The sequence below is a fragment of the Vitis riparia genome, chromosome 10 (genome assembly GCF_004353265.1).
Source record: "Vitis riparia cultivar Riparia Gloire de Montpellier isolate 1030 chromosome 10, EGFV_Vit.rip_1.0, whole genome shotgun sequence".
In the NCBI taxonomy this organism is placed as follows: Eukaryota; Viridiplantae; Streptophyta; class Magnoliopsida; order Vitales; family Vitaceae; genus Vitis; species Vitis riparia.
Genome location: NC_048440.1, coordinates 16,736,917 through 16,758,707, shown reverse-complemented (window position 1 = coordinate 16,758,707; position 21,791 = coordinate 16,736,917). Strand labels below are relative to the sequence as shown.

The window sequence follows — 21,791 nt, the reverse complement described above, 5'->3', positions numbered from 1 at the left end:
TTCAATCTAATGATGCAATAAGCCCTTGTACATTGCATGTAAATACCGTACTTCACCTAATCAATAATGATAATGATGGGAATAATAATAGTAGTATTTGCAGTAAAATAATTAATAATAATAACATAATACCAGCCATCATTAAAACAAACTACTAAATGGAGCAAATACCAAAAGTACATGAAGGAAATAAGGCTAATGCTACAAAGAATTTGGGGCATAAAATCCTTGATTCAAAACTCATGCTAAAAAAAAGGCAAACAATATTGTAAAAATGTAGTAAATCACAGTGTCTAATGCAAAGCATTTATGTATACAATATGCTAAACAAAAAGTAAACTCATTTCTAATAGGCTTGACCCGGGTGGCAAGGAGTCAGGGTGGAGCTTGAAAGGTCCACGTCGGCATGTTTGATTCTTTGGGGGGAGAAAGACACCTGATATAGGTGTGTGTTTTTGTCTTGAAAAAAACACATTAATCCTCGAACATGATCATCCAAAAGCACCTCAGAGGCAACCACAGGTCTACATCATAAATTCATAATAGAAGCCGCCATGACCCGGAAAAAGAATAGGGAAATAGAGAAATAAAACAATATTTCATGGGCACAACCAATGGTGGGGGTGGGGTCTGGCCCGTCTGGGGAGATAGGTAAAAAGGGAATTGTAATGTTTGAAAGGGACGGGTGAAAAACCATTGCAATGCTCGCAAAAGACAAGCTGGCAAAAATCCATTACCCAAATTAAAGACCACCAATAATCAAAACCAAACACCAAAGTTTAGTACAAGAGCATCTTAAGAAAAGATATCAGCCAAAAACCAACAAAATGACAAACAAGTCGCATGCAAAAGAACTTTGGCGTGAAAACCAATAATCGCAGCAACCCAACCGCTTCCTGAAAAGACAAACAGCAACTTCTGGCAGCAGTTTTTAGCAGAGCAAGAAATTCGTGAAGCTATACTGACAGAAAAGAAAGAGAAAACGTACCTATGCTGTGAAGACTCACCAGATCTCGGGCCACCGTACTGAGATCCCACACCATAAGCTCCTCCCGTTCCACCAACATATGCACCACCACTACCTAGTGATGGGGGCGCCCGACTCCCAATTGGTGTCAACGCCGGACCACCAATGGAGAAAGGGTGCTGGTGGTGCGGTAAAACCGCCACTCCCCCTCCAACCTGAGGGAAACCCCCATGGGAAGACAGACCTCTGGGTCCGCCGTACTGTGAACCAAGCGTTGTTAACGGCTGGAGAGCATCATTTCCCGGGAACCCAATTGAGGCCTGAATTCCACCGACCCCAACATTTGGTGCTGCCCCCATGATTTCCTTTTTTCCCTTCGCCTGCATACTTGCAGACTATCTGATGCCCATCAATATTTTTTATTGGATGCAAAACTGCTGCTTTTGCGCTTTCCTCTGTCTTGTAAGCAAAAAAGGCGAACCCCTTTGATTTTCCTGTATGCTTATCGAACCCAAAAGGACCCTCCTCGATCTCCCCATACGTTGAGAAATGCCTTAAGAGGCACTCCGATGACATTTCTTGGGGAATGCCGGTTATTTAAATTCTCCGCATTGCAACATCCCCCGGCGCCCCAGTCCCCGAGGGCCCACATCTTCCGGCGGCAGCGAGCTGCGTAACGGTCATACGACCGTCGATTTTTTTGCTTGGCTCCTTGAGAGCAAGCAGGGCCCCGTCGACGCGTTTGAAAGTTATGAAACCGTAGCCCCTGTTTAACATAGCATAAAGCAAGAAATAATTGAGGATAGAACATGTCTAACTTAAGAAAACTTGGAATCCGCCATAGAAACTCTCAAAAAAAAATTCTATTGACTACAAATTTAGAACTAAAAGATGAAATATCTTTTTCCATCATTTGTCCCTCCTATTTATTCCAAACCCCTTTAATGTCTTCACAACTTACAACACTTGGAAAATAAAAACTCATATAAATATTTACCATAAGTAACCAAGTATTACAAGTCTAGAATTTGTATGTAATTTAAATGTTTTATGATACTAGTTGATTTGACTTCTTTGGGATTAGTTATCGTGGAATGTCTCACACTGATTGATTATTAAAGTTGGTTGGGCTTTATATGTAAGGCTCCTCTACCCTCCATTAGCTTAAGCTTTTGAGAGTGTATATAAGTAGCCCCGCATCATTTGATATTAGAGCGAGATTTGGCCTAACTAGTGTTTAAGTCAACTTAAACATGTAAGACATATTATAAGGTACTCGAGCATTCGTCAAAATTTAAGAAGAAAATATACTTTTTATATTAAAATTTATATCTTCTAACTCATTAGTACTTTCCAAATTTTAAAAGACTCGATGATGTAGATGTTTGCACCTACAATACCAAAAACCTTTTTTCTTTTTAATTATTGGTGTGAAAAATAGAAACATTTTCTTGTTATTTTGCCTAAAATTTTAAGCTCTCAAATTTTTTTATGACTTTTGAAAATGCTTTTGACGGAATAGCACAATGGTTAGTCAAATTGCATGCTTCAAACAAATTTGAGATGGATTTAATAAAAACCATAAGGTGTCATGCCAAAGGCATGAAGAAAATTGTAGGTATTAACATAGTACAATAGCATTTTGTTTTTTTTACTTAAATCTAAATAAAACTTAATTTAATTTAACTCTAAATACAACTTAATAATATTAAGTATTAAGTTATTTGTTTTTTATTATTTTATTTTTATTAAGCATTAAATATTAATAGGGTGAAAGTCATGTTGAGATTGTGCTTTGGTTATTTCAAAAAGTTGTTTTCAATATGTAATAAAAGACAAAATATTTTAACTTTTTTATTCCATCAAAACATTTTAAAAATAAATAAAAAATTTAAAAATTAAAAACAAAATATTTAAATTTTAAAAGCAAATTACATTCAATATTAAGTTAAAAAACAAACATCATTTAAACTTATTTGGAAAATAACAATGCTTGAAAATTTGTTCTCTTTTTATTATTTGGTAAATTTCAATGTGATACCCCTACTCCACGTACGCCACATGTGATCTTCTTTTGCATTTTTTTGTTAACTTAGAATGAACTTGAATAAAAGTTTTAAAAAAAATGAGAATTAGGCTCAAGCCTTTGCACTACCTCTTCAGTTTCCAAGTATAGTTTTTTCATCTATCACTTTCAATTTATCCTAAACCAATACATAAACAAATGTGAAAAATGGCTAATTAAATTACATAAATCATCTAAAAGGAGGAAGGTCGAATTCCAAGACATAAATAGATATGAAAAATGGCTAATTAAATTACGTAAATCACTAATGAGGGAGAAGGGAGGTTGAATTGAGTGTTAAAATATTTTCAAAAAATAATCAACTAAAAACAAAATGTCAAGAGATAATTAATAAGATAGCAAATAAGTATAGGATAAGGAGAAAAAAATGCAAACTTGGTTTAATAATCCATTTACATTCACTCTTCTAAATCTCTTAATCAAACGAAGGTTTCACTAGTTAAGCATCCAACACAAGCTTTTAAGTTTTACAATTAGATTCATGAGCTCCAATGGTACAATCCTTTCAAGTACTTCACTTACGTGACACGGCTTTTCACTCAAAATAAGTAGATAATAAAGGTTTTAATGTTATCAATCTTAGGTATAAGCTTAACTCACAATACAAAAGAAACTATGATCGATTTGTAAGGTGCACCAAGAAATTTGAAAGTTGGGAATCAATGTGCTTGTAAAAAGAGCTTTGAACGTGAGAAAAGAGAAGTTTTTTTATTGAATATTATTGTTCTTTTGTTCATAAATGTAGTGGAGCTCTTCAATTTATACATTTTTCAGCTTAAGAACTAAAAAAAAATCATAAAAACACCTCAATTGATCAAGTTTCAATTCAATCGATTAACTAGTTATTTGACTATTAGGGTTTTTAAGGTTAATCAAAGTTTTGATTAATCCTCAATCGATTCTCGATCGGTAAAGGCAAAGTCTCAACCAACTGCACCTCAACTATAGGTTACACCTAAAAATGTCTAAAAAGATCAAATTTAAGGCCTAAAACTTTCAACAACTTGTGTAATTTTTTTAAAGACCTTTTTGAATAAGTTTAGAAAGAATTTGGCTGAAAATTTGGAATTAAAACAAATATTCATCCAAATTTATATAAAAACAACTATTTTAAGCTAAAGTAAATATGAAAACTAGCTTTTAAGTACATGAACAAGTTTTAGACCTAAGCACACCAATAAGTACCATCTTATAGATTTTCTTAGAACACTTCAATTCTTGAAGAAATCTAAGTTTTCATGATGTTGACTTTCTTTAATAATTGCTTGAACTTTCTTTTAGATTTTCCAATTTAAACCTGATAACTTTAATTGGTTAATTTAAACTATTAATTAACTTAATTTTATTTAATAATCATCAAAACTTGATTAGTTAAACTCTTGAGCTAATAACAAAGACTATTAGATGTACTCTCTAAATATAAATAGCATCAAGGACAAAATTGCAAGAGACTAAAATCACGCTTGTTTGGAAATGATTTGATTCCACTTCATTTCATTTTTTGTAGCAATCCAGCATATGTTTGACGAGTTTACATTTTTAAAAGATTTTGAAATACAAATACTTTGCTATGTGCATGTATCCGTAGATAGTGTTATATGATCATCATTAGCTTTACTACCTAAAGATGACGAATACAAATTGATATAATATCCCACTACTTAATTTTCCTATAATTTTTATTATTAGATGTGATGAATACTTATTGATACGTATTAAAATGCAATTTATTTTTTTTTATTTTTTTTTACATGCATTAATCACAAGTTTTAACAAGTATTGTCCACCATATCTAAAGAAACATCCAATCATGTCTTTTCATTGAGCAATCCACTTTTAAACTAAACCAAACCACAAGCCTAATCCACATCATTTTTTAAACCCATACAGGCCACTTCTAAACGAGGGAATTAATATATATATATATATATATATATATATATATATATATATATATATATATATATATATAAAGAGTGGTTGTTTAAAAAATAAATAAAAAATAAGATATCTTTCATCAATTATTTTAATATTGTTTTGCTAAATTCGTTTTTATATGAAACTTGTACTTTGAAAAGTTAAGTTTACTTTTAGTATTAAATTCGATTTTCATTATAAACTCTTCTTTTGAAAAGACGATTTTATTTTATATATATTTTTATATTGTACTTGTTTTTTAAAAAATAAATAAATAAAACAATAATTTTAAAATTATTTTATGATATGATTTTTAAAAAAACTACACTACTCCTATAAAAATCCTTCTAAACCAAATTAATCCCAATCCAGATGACTTTTACGATCCGTCCAAGACAAGGCAAGGTCGTTCTTGACATCTTGTCCATCCCCTCTTATTTACATTGATTCAAGTATTCATTTGGGATATACTTAAAAACACAACTAATCATATGTATCACATATATATTCAGGTCCTATTACTTTGTATCAAATTAGATATTATTATTTTTTATTTTGGTTTTATTCTTTTGTACATTAATGTCATTACTCGTGTCTAATCATATTTGTATGCACTTTGATTTCATTGCTTATGCATCATCCATTAATATAAAGTTTATTTCACACTTTAACTATTGAGATGCAAAGTTTAATGATAAAATATTCCTTCATTTTATCTAGAAAATTTTAAAATAAAAAGGACTTCGGCATACTTCATATCTCTATTTTTTTTATTTTGTTAGAATTTAAAAGATAATTTTTGTTGTTAAAATTAATAACGTAACTTTGGGCATAACTTCTTTTATTAATTAATCATATATTTTTAAATTAGTTATTATTTATATAATAGAGAAATAAATTTAGCCAGTTGTATAAGAAAATTTTCGTTTAAATTCTTAGTTTGTCTTAAAAAAGAATGATGTAAACCTGTTTTTTTCTCCAACAAGAATGATATTGACCCTCCACTTGTGAAAACCGATAGACGTAAGTCACAATCAGTTGGTAATATTTCATTGTTGTATGATTTATGATATGACAAGTTCATTCATATCAGGCCACAATGGACTTGTACAACCCGTCCGTGACAAGACAAGTTCATTCTTCTTGATCCCCACTTCCTTCTATTGGTATATATTAAGAGTATTCATAATAGATGAATGTTGACTTCCAATATAAAGAATGGCAAGGCTTGATTCTCAAATGTGACATTTTCTCTGATCCCAAAAAAAATTCATAGTTTTCCATATTGGAAAACCAAAAAAAAAAGTTATTTTCCATAATGTACAACAAACTAATCCATTGTACAAGAAATGCATGCATTCCAAAAATGAAAGGTGACAGACCATCCATTCCATGACTTCCAGTTCTGGGCATTAATTTCCAATGGAAGTTTGAATATCGTGTGCGCTATGATCTATGAGCCTTCTAGTAAGGCAAGCTCTTGGAACTTGTGCTGATAACCAAGGTCTTGAGCGTGGAAGCAGCGGTTGCAGCATTAGCCCGTCGTGTAATCATCTCCATATTCTTATTTAGACTTTGCTTTACCATCGTCTTCATCAGTTTCTTTCCTTCAAGCGTCTCCCTCTGGTTCACGGGCGAACCCATCACATACCTCCCGGCCTGTGGCCCGGAATGAGGCCCCATTCTTGTTTGCCGCTCGTCTTTGAACCACTGTAATAGTTTTAGTACTCTTTTTTGAGCTAGAGGACTTCCCAATAAGGCCACTTCAAGCAGCACAGGGACAATCCCTGCCTTAGCCATTTTTTGTCGTTGTACTGAGCTTTGATGAGCTAGGATCATCAGTATGTATGCAGACAGTTCTTGGCACTTGGGCTTGTCCTCCCATGTCATGATCTCTATCAAACTCTCAGGCACCAATGTACTATTCTCCACTGCCTTTTTCCCCATCATGGTCACAACCAAGTTCCCTAGTGTGGCTAGTGCTTTCTCGGAGACTTCCTTTACTGATACCAACCTCAAAAGAGACTGCACCACCCCACCATTGACCAAAGGCCCAGAATTGTCTAACACGGCAGAGAGATTGTACAGAGTGCATATACATGACTCTTTGGTTTCAATGCTTGAACCCGACTCAAGAATGGCCACAAGAAATGGGAGAATTTCGGTTGAATTGAGAGGGAATTGGGTGTTGGCTAGAAAAGATATCGACAGCAGGAGCCGTGCGAATTCATGCATTGTTGACTCATCTATGGTGTCTGTGTTTTGTGGTAGGTTTGATAGGAGTCCTGCTTCCACCATGAGGGCCTTGTTCCTGGAAAAATGAACAGCAATGGAGGAAAGAGTCAATAATGGAATCACAATTTTTTTGTCAAACTTTAAATCCAAGAGAAAATAAAGAAAGGGTTTATTATTGCCCATAGATTTCAAGGGGGTTTTGAAAATTGAGCCTCTATTATTGGAGAGTGAAGGTCAACAATATGACATAAATATTGAAGATTGACTAGGAGAGATCAAATGGAATCTGAGCAACTACAATAACAATCTCATGGACGACCCTTGATTAATCTATTCAAAACTTGATTATTCTTAATTAATCTATACATATAAAAAATGAACTTCGTCCCCAAACTTGCTACCACTCTTCCTACCACTGTGGACCTTAGTGGACAGTCAGCGCACTTAGTGGATGTCGCCCAATTTTCTTTAGTTCAATCAGATTTGGTCGTCTTTCAACTCATCACAATTTTGGTGGGCTGCAAAATAGTCTGTTATAAGGTGGACTGTGTGGGCTGCGTTTTTGGATGTGCCTATTCCCCAAAAGTCAAATTGATACAACCAACTGGCCCACTTTTCAATAATTAATTTGTTTCTATTTTTCCAAATTATGAATATCCTATCTTATGTTATCGTTTTTATGCCTATGTTTAATATCAAATTCGAAATTTTAGATACATGTTTGTGCAGCAAATTTGTTATTCAAATGGGGTTCACCTTGGTTTGATTGCTTAAGAACACCTACAAAAGATTGTATTATAAAGTTATAATTCAACAAAAATATGTGTGACCCATCTACTATGATTTAAATCATATCACTCTATGAATTATTCAGGAGGTAAGCACGTGGTGCTCACGTGAATTTATCCCACTTTCCGATCAAAATCAGTAGATTAATAAAAATAAATTGAGATTAACTGGAGAGGTTCAAACAACTCACGTGTATGTTCCATTAGCGAGCTCGATCAAAGTCTGAACCGCCAACCTCCGGCGCCCGACGACAGGCGAACCAACCATCGCCACCAAGGGCGGTACAACGCCGAGCTCCGCCAGCGACTTCCTGGTCTTGACATCTTCCTGGGCGAGTCTCCTGATCTCCATAGCGGCAACCTCCTTCTCCTCCCAGCTCCCAAAGTGAAGCCTCTTCACCGATCTCTGCAACCCCAACGACTCCTCTTCCTCCCCCATCCCTTCAATGACCGTCTCCTCCTCGAAGCGGGCAGAGGGAGAAGAGCGTTTGGCTAAAGATTTAGAGCGGAGGAAGCGGCGTATGCGGGTGAAGAACCGGAGCTTAGGGTAGGGAAAGAACCAGGAAGCAGACGCAGACGCAGAAGAAGAAGAAGAAGAAAAAGAATCAGAGAGGGTTGGTGGTTGTTGAAGAGGAGACATATCGAGATATAGAGATAACAGAAATTGAGAGAAAAGGATGTGGGTTTATTTTGTACATATACAAGTGGGTTTTGGTACTGACTTTTAGGAGAGAGAATCAAAAGAATGGAAACGAGACAAGAAGGAAGACGACTTAGAGGGCGAAGGACTGAGCGAGCAGAGAGGGTGCACATGCAGAGCCCAATCAGTGTCCTTTTATTCAATTTTTAGCAACTGTGATAGCTACTTGAATTTTAACATCGCCCACTATTGGGTTTCTATTCCCCCTCTGCCTCCCCTTCACCACAATTATTACTAAAAGTGCCATCGTGCTTTCATTCAATCACCTGACCAAATTATAGAATCATCCGCCTCTCTTCCCTCATTCACTAATTTTTCCTTTCTTTTTAGATTTTCAGAAATAGAAATTATAAGTTTCGATTTTTTTATCCACTAGTTTTCTCCCATGTTATTTCCAAGATGTTTCAAAAATTTTAGGAAGGGGCTGTTTGTTTTTTTCACTTAATTTTAAAAATGGATACAATTTAAAATTAAATAATACTTAACCGTAATAAACATAATATTATTTATTTTTGTAATATTTTATTTTTTTAAGTATTAAAAAATTTAAATAAAAAATTAATTAATTATTTTTTATATTAAAAAAATCAAATATTTTGATTTTTTTTATTTAATAAAAAAATTATAACAAATCATAAAAAAAAATTAAAATTTAAAAACAAATTACTTTTAAGAGAAAACTAAAAAAAAAACACAATCAACAAAAAAAAAATAATATATTTTTTATTTTTATCTTTTATTAAATAAAGAAGGATTTTGAAATATATAATTTTGTACATTTTTATTTTTTTCCTCCTTTCAATTCTACTTAATTATTAATATGAAGCCTAATTGGTATCATATTGATTTATTTTATACAAAGAATATCAATCTTTTTGTTAGTAGTACTCTCACCATAAATGTTTTTTAAAAACATCATTTGATATTTCAATATAAATTAAAAATATTTAAATAATATTTTTAGAATATACTATTAATAATAATAATAAAAAAAGTTATTTTTTAGAAGATTTTAAAATGATTTTCAAAAATTTCTCAAACACCTAACATTTTTTTATAAAAAAAATGTTTTTAATCCTTTTTAAAATTAGTTTCAAACTTAAACTCCTGCAATTGAAATCAGATTCTGAATAAAAGGGTATAATTATTTTTCAATGAAAGTTATGATAAAGTTAGGGAAATTGAAAAAGACAGACATTGGAGGAGTACCTACCAATCTGATTTCAATTGGACAAGTTTCTCGGATGCATCAAAACCTGACGCCCCATGAAGCTTCATTCATTGTTTCCATTTAAGCATACACCACTATCTTCCTTCACAGATTATTTTTCTAAACCTTAATTCATTTATTCACCATGGGCAGCATTTATGGCACGTGACACAAGCTTTAGAAAACCCTCTTTTATTTTGTAAATAGATCTACTCCATAATGTCAAATCCTACATGGTTAATTTGTAATTCATATAATAAAAATAAAAATATTTTTATTCTTTTAAATTTTATAATTTCTTTTTTAATTTTGAAACCTATATAAACTCCTAAAATTTGTAAGAAAATATTATAATGTGCTCCAATTATCACATGATTGATTTATGCCCGTTTAAAATAATTTGAAGTTTAAGTCACGATCATAATTTTTAAAAAATAATATCGATGATGTCAGATAAGTATAGAGGTTTTATCGAATTTATATAACCTATATTTAACAAATATTCCGGCTTAATTCTCTTATTAGACAATTAATAATATCAAATTGTAGTTTTAAAACTTTAGAAGAGTAACATATATTGGGATTGGGATGACATTCGTAGCTAGTGCAGCACTTTCCCACCAAGGCACCAACAACAACCCAAATTGGCCTCTCTTTTTGTCCAAAATTTGGGTGGGATTGCATAAAGAGGGGATGGGAGTTGCTTACATGGCACATCCACGTCATAATCCACTACAAGTCTACAATATCGCCGTACATGTAAGCCATCAGCATCCATTTGTACCACGTGTAAAACAGTTACCAGAATTAAGCATATAGCTTGTGGTTGAATAAACCCAAAAAACGAAAGCATATGGTGCTTGTATGAGGTGTACCACACCCACATGATCAGGCATTCATCTTTTTACCTCTTTCATTTGCCATCTGTTGATATTTGAGTGGTCTTTCAAATTCCCTATCTTCATTGAATCCAATCCCCACTTGCTCCAACCCTTTGAAGTACGTTGATTTCGGCCAGTGTTTTCAAATTTATATGATAATCAGACAAGCATTCTGCTTGCTACCACTTTATATCTTAATTTAGTATTTAATTAATGAATTATATCAACATATTTAGTAGTCTCTTTGTTTAAAAGGAAAAAGTTGTATGTCTCAAATAATATCCAATAAAACTTATGTCATAAATGAATTAATTGTTTTACTATTTAATTTTTCGTTTCAAATCGTAAATAGAATCATAGTAAAATAAAAAATTTATTCCATTTCACAACATAAAAGTTTTTCATATTTTTTTTTACAAAAATCTTTATGTCTTTCTTTTTTCAGGAAAAAAATAAAATAAAAAGTCTCATCCCCAAAAACTTCTCCCCTTTATCTCTTATTTGGTTGAATTGAATTGGGTCAAACTAACTTGAGCATCCACCCTATTCTAATAACTTATATTTAATTCATGTCTAAAATTCACATATTTTTCATGTAAGTACCCATTTTTAATGGAAACTTTTAACATAAAATCTTCTTAAAGATATGGGCAAATTTTGCCCTTATCTAAAGGTACGTAAAGCTTACATATGGTAAAGGTATGCGTAAAGGTATTCAATGAACCCTCGTGAGGGCGAGCCCACTTGGTAGGATCTCGAAGGATTTCGTGACTCCAATTAAATTATTCTAATAATCAAATTCCCTTAGTCATCCAAGAATCAGAGGTGAACAGTAAATTTGAATAAAGGAGTAACTTGTAAAATTGACCCAAGGAGGAAGGCCAAATGATACTTAATTACTCATGGGAAAGGTGACAAGGAAGGATGAAAGAATGCAACGAAGGGGTAAGAAACTTTGATGCATATTTGACCAAATGAATAGCTTTAACCATGTGCTGTCTGAGTGCCCAGGGCTGAAGCTTCCAGTTTCAATCCGTATTCTGTCAAGGACTTTCCCATGTACACGTATGTCACCTTTTCAAAAAGAATTCTTCCTTTTTATTTGTCAATAATTGGACAAGACAAGCAGCCGGCTGCATGGACTTCAGAAAAAAATTGTTTATGCTCTCTCTCTCTCTCTCACAATCTAGGTCTAGGGGCCTTACATGATCTTTTTCAAGACTCTCAAGTCTCAGCACGGCCACTAGAGTCATGTGGCAAGTCGCAGAATCCGAGTATTGACACTTGGTAAGCTTATAACTCCACTTACTGATCTCCCAAAACACGTGGGATAATGATAAGTGATTTTTATTTCGAAAAAAGGACCCCAAAAAAGAGAGAAAGGTCGGGGCTCAAAATGGGGATTCCACTAATGAAGAAGCGTATGAGAGGTGGAAGTAGTCTTGCAAAAATGAATGCCCCAATGCCCCCACTGCTCCATTATGATGGGTTTTCAGACCAGAGACGCCAAAAATCAAAACCCCATATTGCACCAAAGCGAGGGTGAGTGAGTGCACGCTCTTCCTTCATTGGAATGCCATGTGGGTATGCCATACAAGAAGGAAAGTAACTGGATGGAGGCTAAAAAGTGAAAAGGCCACTTGATAGTGGTACGACTCTTGACTCCTCTGCTCTTATCCTATTTGTGACCCCAAAGCTGGAAGCTTCACCTGAGGCCCCCCAACCCCAACACGTTCTTCAGGGCAAGTTGAAGCCCCAAGATGTACAGCTTCTGTTTAGACACTGAAAAATGTCAATGTAACCTGCTTGATTTTGACATCATTGAGATCGGCTTGATCAGATTTTTTTTGTTAGGAAATCTGCAACTTTTCCATTATCAAAGAAAAAGGAGATCGTACAGGGGTTGAATAGTAGAATGTAGGCAGCTTTTTTAGGCTGCCAACTTATGCCTAACGTTAGTTGAAATGATAGGTCAGATTTTGGCCCCTGACTAGCTCCCACCAGACCAAGGTTTTAATTTCTCTGCGTTGAATTTCATCCACTAGAAAATTTCAAATTTCGTATCCCTTTTTGTTTTCGGTTTTATTACGACATTTGGATTGTCGTTCCATCTCCACCAGGCACTTGAATCCGATGTTTGTTTTAATCTAGACAACCATCCGCATACCATCTACTCAAAAATGGGAAAATTTTTCGTTTCCTTTTCGTCCTCCTTCCCTACCTAATTATACATTTTCCTACGTGTCGGCCTTTTCCTTAGAATATTTATTGAGATGAATATGGAGTATTATACCGTCAACTTTTTCTTTATAAATTTGGATTGAAAATATGTTAAGAAAAATCACCAATTTCTAGTCGTTATCATGCATTTGCATTTGAAACTATTTTTGAAATCTTAAACCAACCAAGCACGTGAAGAGAGAAATATGGTGATGGGAGGGAGGAAACCACCCATTGCCAAGTTGCGGTAAATGATTTGAGTGGCAATAGAGCAGCACATGCAGGATCACAAAAGGAGATGACATGATGATACTTCATCTAAGTTTTTGCAGTATATTTGGATTTAGCAGGGCAAATTATCATTGTTCTGAATGCTTCTTGAGCTCCATGTTGCCATTGTTTTGACCGATGACCCATTTTGGCTTTTCTTATATGAGATATGACAACAGGGGATTCATTGAAAAGAGTCGGAATTTGTTGCTCTCCATGTATTGGGAAAGCTTTTTTTAAAAAAAAAAGCTAAAAAAACCCAAGTTTGTAATGCACAACTTGGACCAAAAATTAAAGGTTGCACCAGCCGGGAATCGAACCCGGGTCTGTACCGTGGCAGGGTACTATTCTACCACTAGACCACTGGTGCGGACATGCCATGAGTTTGCAAATATTTTATAAAAAGCTTAAATTTAAGAGTTGCACACCAGAATTCAGTTCGGATTAGCTTCGACTAAATGGAGTTTAACCACCAGCTTGATTCCTTTGATCAATTTTTGGTTTGAAACTAAATTTGGATTCTTTTGCATTTCTGAATTCTACAAATCTTTGCACAAATCTACATGAGATTTCTCAAAAGTTACCAAAATGACACACATGTGGCTATTGGGCCCTGGATAAAACTAGCAATGCGGCCCATGGGGGGACTCAGTGCATAGCTTATGGGAAAGAAAGCCTCCACCGCCCATGCACAATGATCATCAAAAGAGATTTTAGTCTATTTCCAGACTAGACAATAATTTTCAGAAAATATATTTTAATTATTTTCACCTTTTTTTATATAAAAAATGTTTTAAAAAATAATTATATTAATATAAATAATAATTAAAAATAAAATATTTTAAAATATAAAAAATAGGTTAATAACATTTCTCATTCCTTTTATTCTTAAAAACATAAAAATAAAAAATAAAAACTAAAAATTATTTTTTTTAAAACATTCTCTAACAGGCTTATAACTCCCACAATCAATCAGAGATAGTCATTAAAAACATGTATAAATGACATTATAATTTGGATTCCATCCCTTGAAAAACACATCAATGAGAATAAAAGATCCAAATACGTTAACCGACACTAACAATTAGTATCTCCATGATACATGATTAGTATGCTCAATTGCTATGTCATACACAGAGCACCTGAATCAATTTTCAGGGAATCTTTCAAACACTACTGAAGTCTAAGGATCAAGCCCAGAAAGAATATCAATTAGGGGTTTGCTTTCCTGCTTTGGATTTTGTACAATTGAAGAGAATTGGACCAGTTGCAACTTAGCTATTTCAAAAGAAATACCTTAGATTTCTACACAATCATCATCATCAGCATCCGTGTCATTATCCCAGTCCAATTTGAATGAGCTCGCCGATTTCATCAGCTCTGTCAATCCAGTGAGATCTTCCAGATAGGTTGGGTGGTTGATCGCTTGGAGGATAAAGTCCAAGCCTCTTTTCCGGTACTCTGACACCACCTGAACAGTTCAATGTGATGGGAATTCATAACCATATTGGAAAGAATATACAACAGGGAGATTATATTGAGATAAGCAATCTCACACAGATCATTACAACAAGTATCATTTAAAAAGATTTTTCAACGTGTTGCTTTTATAATTATACGTATTCAATGTTTGACATACCAACATATTAATCCTTGGAACTAAAAATGTAACGCTCCTACAGTCTTCCTATGAATTTATACATAATATATATTTTCTATAGCTAATGTCTTTTTCTTTCTGGTTATTGCATGGGATCTAAATTGGAACCTCCCCCATCCCCACCACATCTCCTTTCCACTGAACTTCTATCTTGTTATACAAGCTTTTTCTGTCTACACTTCCAATACCAACAGGAGTACAATCATTTTTTTATTTTGCTGGTGGCAGGAGAGGGTGTAGCAATATGGACTGCCCAAGAATCATAAATTGGATAATCCTGGCATGCAAACATAGGACACCACTTTGTCATTCTCTTCTCTGTCTCATATTGGACATTGCATCATAAGATACACTTAAAATGGCAGCCAGATAAATATGTTTAGCACCTAGATAATGAAACATATGACGAACAAAATGGCAGCCACGACAGTAGTGAAGGTATAGAATAATTAAACAAACATAAAGTCAAAAGCAGCTTGCAAAGAAAGCCAAGGACAACATTGCTAAATAGTAATACATTAAGTTGCAACATATAAGCGCTTGCTAAATCACTGATTTAGGGCATTATGGATCATATGAACTTACAGTATCACAACAAGCTGTGCAACTATTTGAGGAATGACCCACAAGTGTCATCTGAGAAAACTGAGCAAGGGAACCTCGAATTTGATGGGGTAAAATACCCAGTGGTTGCTCATTGATTCCATTGCTGCTAGAGTTTGCATTCTCACCTTCTGCAAATATCCTACACATGCATGGTTGGACACAAGATCACACATTACATAAAGAACCCAAAAAAAATGATCAAACAACAAGGCTTTGTCACATAATTATCAAGGATTTACCCATGAGGATGATGTAGGATTCCTACTAAAAGCTCTACAGCAAGAGCCGAAGCAATAGGAGCAAGCCCTGGACGTGTAACAGTGCATTGCTGGTCCAAAGTTCGGTTGGAAGTTGACTGCACAAAGAATATAAGCAATCAGGATGATACATGATGCCAAACTTCTTACCCTCAGACTCCTTCATAACTTTTGTCGAAGTATATTTTGTCAAACCATGTTGAATTACATTCCCCTCTCATGCATGTCATGTATCAAATACCATATTGGCTATATATCCTTAGTCATCTAATCCATAATCTCATATTTTAGTTTAAAGAACAAAAACAAAAATGCTTAAATTAGAGATAAATTAACAATATCCACTCAACTCAATAATTGGTATGCATGACAGGCATAAGAGGGACATCTTACACAATAATAGGCTTCACAAAACATAAACCCCACAAAAAGTTATTAAGGAGTTTAAGAATAAGTTGCTCTATCCCAGTTGTGGCTGGATGTTGGCTCTCTCCATCCATCCATCTATCTATCTATCTACATAATTAAACCAATTTCACTTAAGACAATTACATCAACAGGGGCAACCACATCATTGCAGAAGTAACAACCCAATCTCTGCCCTCCATCGCTGTCAGTTAGAGAAAATTTGCTCATATCAGCAGATAAAGCATTCATAGCTTCAGCTCTATTGTCAATGGTAGAGCTAAGAGGACCAGCTCCATGACGCATAACCAAGAAGCTATCAAACCCTAAAGCTGCAGTAATTGTCATCTGCATAGGAAAAAAAATGACACAAAATTAAGATACTTTCTCAAAGAATCAACAGTACAACTATTCAGGCCAGACAGATGAGAATCATGCTTGATTAAAACTTGACCCAAGCTTGAATGAATCAAGAGTGCAGTGCCAAAAATAAAATTTTGAATGAAGTGAGATTAAAGGGATCAACCTTGTTAGCATGGGCACAAAGAAGTGTTGGAAGCCATCGACTTTCCCTTGTATCAGTCAGCAAGAAAACTGCATCATGAGATTCAATCAATTCACAAAGGCGTCTACAATCATCCAGCACACTTTCCTCTTCTTGGCTAGGAACTGGATGCCCAGGCATTGGGATTGCCATCACAACACCTTCTGCTTCCTGATAAAAGCAACAGCAAAAATACATAGTTTGAGATATCCACCTTTTGCTTACTTGTACCTAGCTCATAAAGGCATGATGAGTAAAATCAATTACCACAGCTGGAAATATTCGCTTTAGACTATTGACTGCTGCTAAGGCTTTAAACTCACCACCATTAAGGCAGTCATCCAATGTATATAGGGACTGCCTCAATGGATTAGACATAGCCACTTTACCATTATCCAGTAGTGTAATTTTTCTGACACCCCAAGCCTGCAAAATTAAATAGTTTTTCATCAGCCAAGAAATTGAATCAGAAAATTCAGTCACATCTTCTCTAGCACTCACCATAAGCATGCGCGCAACCTGGCATCCGAGGGTACCTGCTCCTAAGAGAAGACACTTCATGGTGGACAAGATATTTAGGTTTAGAGATGGCAAAGCACGCCATCTCATTAGTTTTAAATTCAAATCTGCGGCAGATATTGCCAACCTGCAAACATTGTCAGAAAACGCTGAGGTAAATGTATTAATGCTACAGACCATGGAATCAAAAGTCTGATAACATACCTAGTTGGATCCATGGATTTAGCAAGGCCAATACACCTGTATACTTTCTTCCCTCTGTTAAGCTCCCATCCCACCACATTAGGAACATGCAGCTCATCCCTCCATTCTAAGAGAACATTGTTCACAAATTTAGCAAAGTAGGGTCATAAAAACCAGTTCTGGCAATTAAAAATGAGAAACCAACAAACAGAGCAGAACTGTTACCCAATTTCTGCGGCTCTACCTTGGGGAGCCGAAATCTGTGCTTCACCAACAAGGGATAACCCCAGATCCGCGAATCCACGGTTCTCTCGATAACATAAAAACTGAACCTTTTTTATATTCCATCTTGAATAAATCAGTACAAGGAAGTTGCGAAGAGGCCAACCGGGATTTTTTGGAAGATGACATGGGTCATAAAAACCAAACAGCAACTGCCAGTACAATGTATAATAGCTTTTAGAAACAGGCATCTAGAACTTCTACATTTTGATAATTTATCCCAGATGTTGATCAATTTAACAATCTACAAGAATTGCCTTATCAATTTGAAAAGGCAAGCATAAGCATTCTAAAGAATGATAAAGGTCATGCAGACAGACCTTATGGCCATCCTCTTGACAGGCTTCCCAGTCTTTTAGATGCCTAATGGTAGCACGTGAGTTTGAAGCTATACTGACTAGAAAGAATGGCACATCTGCAGTAGAGTCATATGATTTAGAAATTGGGAGTGAAATACAGAAAGTAAAGTCATAATAGCCAAGGACAAAGTTACCAGCTGTTGAGCTTGAGTTACGCCACTCATTACAGGCTGCTGACACCGACTCTGCCTATATGTTGCCACAATAATGTGAAAATTAAGAAAAAGTAGTATTAAAAGGTTAATTATTATATTTCCAACAACTCTATAATCTAAGCACCTCTTCTAGGCTGAACCACTGTGAAGCTGGCTTCAAATCAACCAAGGTTGCTGGAGGATCAAGCACCAAAGCAGGGAAAGCAAACCAGTAATGGAAGCTCCATTTTTTTAGATCCGCAAATGAGATAAGAAGGAACCTTGAGAGTACAGAACAGTCCTCCTCTGCTTTTCCAGAATGAATGTCATTCCAAATCTAATTGTCAATCAAAAGTAAGCTAATGATGTGAGATATGTGTTTCCATTTAAGCTTTGTTTGTTTGTTCACAAATGAAGGAAAAGAAACACAAATAAAAAGCAATTCAGAGCCAATTTCCAAGTGTCTTGATTCCAGAGACCCAAACCAGGAAAAAAGAAAAAAGACAACAACAACTTGTATCATTTTTATTAACCCATAAACAGAAAATAAAGACTACAAATATGCTCACTTTCTTCTTTCCGCAGTTTTCCCACCCTTTAAAAGAACCTGGGTCAATCGATTTTAACCTACTTGCAACTTTCTAGGATGATTGCAAGATAGAACTGGTCATCAGTGCAACAATGCATCCTCAATATAAACTATAAGAAATCAAGAATAGAACCCATTTGATTAAGATATATCATATACCTTCTCTGCTTCAGCCTTTAGCAAACTTTGTTTATCAAGGGCATGGAAGCTCTCCAATGTATTTGTGTTATAAAGGATGCCTGGAACAGAGCATCTATTCCTGTTCCCACGACTTATCGGCGGAGTTGATGATTGCTCACTTGGTTCAGGGGGCAATGATTCAGCAAGAAGAGTTAAATGATTTGATACTTGAGAATGTGAGCATGGAGCATAGAAACCTGTCACAAAGTCAGTCCACACCTCACTACATCAAATAACATCAAGGCCCTCTTGCATAGAACCCACAGTTCCGCAAAAAACAACATAAGTTTAGGGGTCAAGTTCCAATCTTAATTAGGATAATTTCACCCCATAGTACAATGTTTGAATAGTTTGATTCACATTTATGCTCCATTTTTTTTTTTTTTTTGCTCAGAAAACAGGTAGGAAAAGAAAAGAAATTGCAAATTTGAAGATTTCTCAGAATTTGGGACCCAAAGAACAACCTGCACTCAATTAAACCTGATTCAGCTATTTCAATTACTTATAATGTATGATATTCAATAATTGGTCCTCCCTCCCCAAACTTTCTGAGCAACCAAACTGATCGCTGTAGATACAAGAGAAGGTCTAAACAATAGAAAGAAAATAAAAACTCAACTACAACGTTCCCTAAGGATCCCTCACCCAGATGCAAGATTCTTCTAAAGTTGCATTGCTTTTGGGATGTAGGATTGGGATGAGGGGGAATAAACTTTCCTAAAAAATTGAATTCTGGTGTTCACAATGGAGGAAAAAAAATGTAAATTTTAATGTAGAGATTTATCCTTTGTTTTTACAACAACAGTGGCAAAAGGTACCAATAGAAATTCCTTCCTGTTTAAATTCTTCCTACTGCCCAACAAGAGGAAACAACTTAAATCAATTCATTTTTCCTTCCCATTCCATTAATTCAATTTCGTTCACCGAGTAAACAGAACATTAGAATTCCATAAATTATTGAGAACGACCATCATGAGCTAATTAATAAGGCAAACAAAGTAAATTTTTCCAAGGATAAAGAAACCCTAACCGGTGATTGAAATTGGGGAATCATCAATGCCCAGTTTGTTGAGTTTCAATGACGATAATCTATGCCAGAAACCCTCATCAACAGAACTTTGAAAGGGCGCAAATTGAAGTACGGCACCGCTCTCCTGCCCCGCCATACCTGCTATTATGATTCAAGTAAATTAAAGGTATAGGCAAAGCACAGAAAAACACACATTGTTTAAGTCAGAATCAATCAAATCCTGCATGCAACCGAGCTATTCTAAACACGAATCAATCAAAACATCACATGAAACATAGTATTTCGATCAAAAAATTTACAAAAGGGCAAAAACTTTAATCTGAACGAACCTCAGCAAAATTAAATTCAACCCAAAACAGAGATACCAGGAAGGGGAAACAAAGTACGTTGAAGAAAGAGAGTAAAAAAACAAACAAATTCCATCCTGATTTATCCAAAATTTTCTCAACAAAAAAAAAGAAAAAAAAAAAAGGAGGGCAAAATCATACGCAAGAAAGACTTCAACTTTATCGCTCTCTGCGTCACAAAAGATGGTACGGTCTGTGAGAAAAGAACTCCGAGTCTGATCGGGTCGGATCTGATTCCTCTCTCTCTCTCCCCCACCTCCGGTATTGCAAATTTGCAATTTGGGCGAGACGATGAAAGTGAACGAGCCTCCTCGATTTCTTAGAATTGGTTTTTCTCTTATTTTTATTTATTTATTTATTTTTTGTCTTCTGCGGTTACGATTACAAAGGTCTTAGTAGCTTTCACAATTTTTTTAGGGTACAAATCTCACTGAGATTTAAGCAACACAATGGAATTTGTGGAGTTTTGTGATTCTTACGGGATTGAAATTGAATAACTTAACATTCTTCTGCAATCCGTTTTTTTCTAAGTCAAAAGCTTTTTTTTTTTTTAAGTTCAATAGAAGCTTTTTTTGTTTATTTTTTTGAAAAATACTTGAATATAAATGTTAAGAAAAATATTGTGTTTTAGAAAATTTTATTTCAAATTATGTAAAAATTTATTTTATGTTTGACAAAATAATAATATCACTTTTTAAAAAAATTGTGATTCTAATATTAATTTCATCATCAAACTAAAGTAAAAAAAAAAAAAAAGATAATTACTCAAATAATATCTTAATATTTTAATTTAAATTATTAAATATATTGGATAAAATAATTTCATATTACAAGTTAAAAGTTAAAAATAAATAAATAAATATAACTATTAAATCAAATAACTCATTATCTCAAATATTTGTTCTCCTATTTTACTTACATATTAATTTTTTTTATTATTATTATTATTTTGAATCATAAACTTTGTGAACAAAATTAGAATAGACATAGAAAAATTTATTGAGTTTAAAAAAAAAAAAAAGCTTTTAAATTTTAAGCCGAACTAAATAGCACATACCATTTATTTTTTGTTATAAATTTTTTTAATTATTTTACATCTATAATACTTTTAATATATATATATATATATAAAGATAAATTTATCAATTGAAAGCAAATATTAATTACAATTAATGAAATTAAATATTAATTAAAATTAATAAAAATAAATATATTAATTTAGCAATAAAAAAAATTAAACTAAGGTAATATTTTTTTTTGGGTTTTTAGTGAAAACGATTTGTTTTCAGAATTTAGATAGTTTATTTTTCTATTTTTTTATTTTTTATTAAATATAAAAAACCAAAATATGTAATTTTTTCTAAATAATTTTTTTTTAATATTTAATAGAAATAAAATACTATAAAAACAAACAACCTAATA

The 21,791-nt window shown here is 33.9% G+C and overlaps 3 protein-coding genes and 1 non-coding gene across 5 annotated transcripts; all 4 read right to left on the bottom strand.

Moving 5' to 3' along the window:
* Positions 1-733: 733 nt before the first annotated feature.
* Positions 734-1,683, bottom strand: LOC117923330. The gene is made up of 2 exons (XM_034841582.1): positions 989-1,683; positions 734-896 (listed from the first exon to the last, which is right to left on the bottom strand). The coding sequence occupies exons 1-2, from the start codon at positions 1,351-1,353 to the stop codon at positions 809-811; spliced, it is 453 nt and encodes a 150-aa protein (XP_034697473.1). The 5' UTR covers positions 1,354-1,683; the 3' UTR covers positions 734-808.
* Positions 1,684-6,169: 4,486 nt separating this feature from the next.
* Positions 6,170-8,803, bottom strand: LOC117922897 (U-box domain-containing protein 7). Its single transcript, XM_034841105.1, has 2 exons — positions 8,185-8,803; positions 6,170-7,281 (listed from the first exon to the last, which is right to left on the bottom strand). The coding sequence occupies exons 1-2, from the start codon at positions 8,631-8,633 to the stop codon at positions 6,435-6,437; spliced, it is 1,296 nt and encodes a 431-aa protein (XP_034696996.1). The 5' UTR covers positions 8,634-8,803; the 3' UTR covers positions 6,170-6,434.
* A 4,770-nt stretch (positions 8,804-13,573) lies between these two features.
* TRNAG-GCC lies at positions 13,574-13,644 on the bottom strand. The gene has a single exon. It is a non-coding gene; the product is annotated as a tRNA-Gly (tRNA).
* Positions 13,645-14,259: 615 nt separating this feature from the next.
* LOC117923985 (ubiquitin-like modifier-activating enzyme atg7) lies at positions 14,260-20,703 on the bottom strand. 2 transcript variants are annotated; one of them, XM_034842517.1, is made up of 15 exons: positions 20,511-20,703; positions 20,023-20,163; positions 18,972-19,189; positions 18,369-18,560; positions 18,224-18,278; positions 18,051-18,145; positions 17,693-17,882; positions 17,470-17,575; positions 17,248-17,392; positions 17,014-17,172; positions 16,729-16,917; positions 16,350-16,550; positions 15,780-15,895; positions 15,520-15,679; positions 14,260-14,745 (listed from the first exon to the last, which is right to left on the bottom strand). In XM_034842517.1, exons 2-15 carry the CDS (start codon positions 20,156-20,158, stop codon positions 14,572-14,574), a joined length of 2,136 nt encoding a protein of 711 aa, XP_034698408.1. In that variant the 5' UTR covers positions 20,159-20,163; positions 20,511-20,703; the 3' UTR covers positions 14,260-14,571. The 2 variants fall into 2 exon arrangements, with proteins under 2 accessions (XP_034698408.1, XP_034698409.1); XM_034842518.1 differs by having other exon boundaries at positions 20,023-20,160.
* Between the last annotated feature and the right edge of the window lie 1,088 nt (positions 20,704-21,791).

Bases quoted from the DNA above. Each gene is read 5' to 3' on its own strand.
- LOC117923330 (XM_034841582.1), bottom strand. From the start codon at position 1,353: ATGCAGGCGAAGGGAAAAAAGGAAATCATGGGGGCAGCACCAAATGTT. The intron at 897-988 runs GTACGTTTTCTC...TTGTCTTTTCAG, and splicing joins GGTGAGTCTTCACAGCATAG to GAAGCGGTTGGGTTGCTGCG.
- LOC117922897 (XM_034841105.1), bottom strand. From the start codon at position 8,633: ATGTCTCCTCTTCAACAACCACCAACCCTCTCTGATTCTTTTTCTTCT. The intron at 7,282-8,184 runs GTGAGTTGTTTG...TCATTTTTCCAG, and splicing joins CTCGCTAATGGAACATACAC to GAACAAGGCCCTCATGGTGG.
- LOC117923985 (XM_034842517.1), bottom strand. From the start codon at position 20,158: ATGGCGGGGCAGGAGAGCGGTGCCGTACTTCAATTTGCGCCCTTTCAA. The intron at 17,393-17,469 runs GTATGTTATCAG...CAATGTTTGCAG, and splicing joins AAATCCATGGATCCAACTAG to GTTGGCAATATCTGCCGCAG. The intron at 15,896-16,349 runs GTAATTGTCTTA...TTCTTTGTGCAG, and splicing joins ATGTGGTTGCCCCTGTTGAT to TCAACTTCCAACCGAACTTT.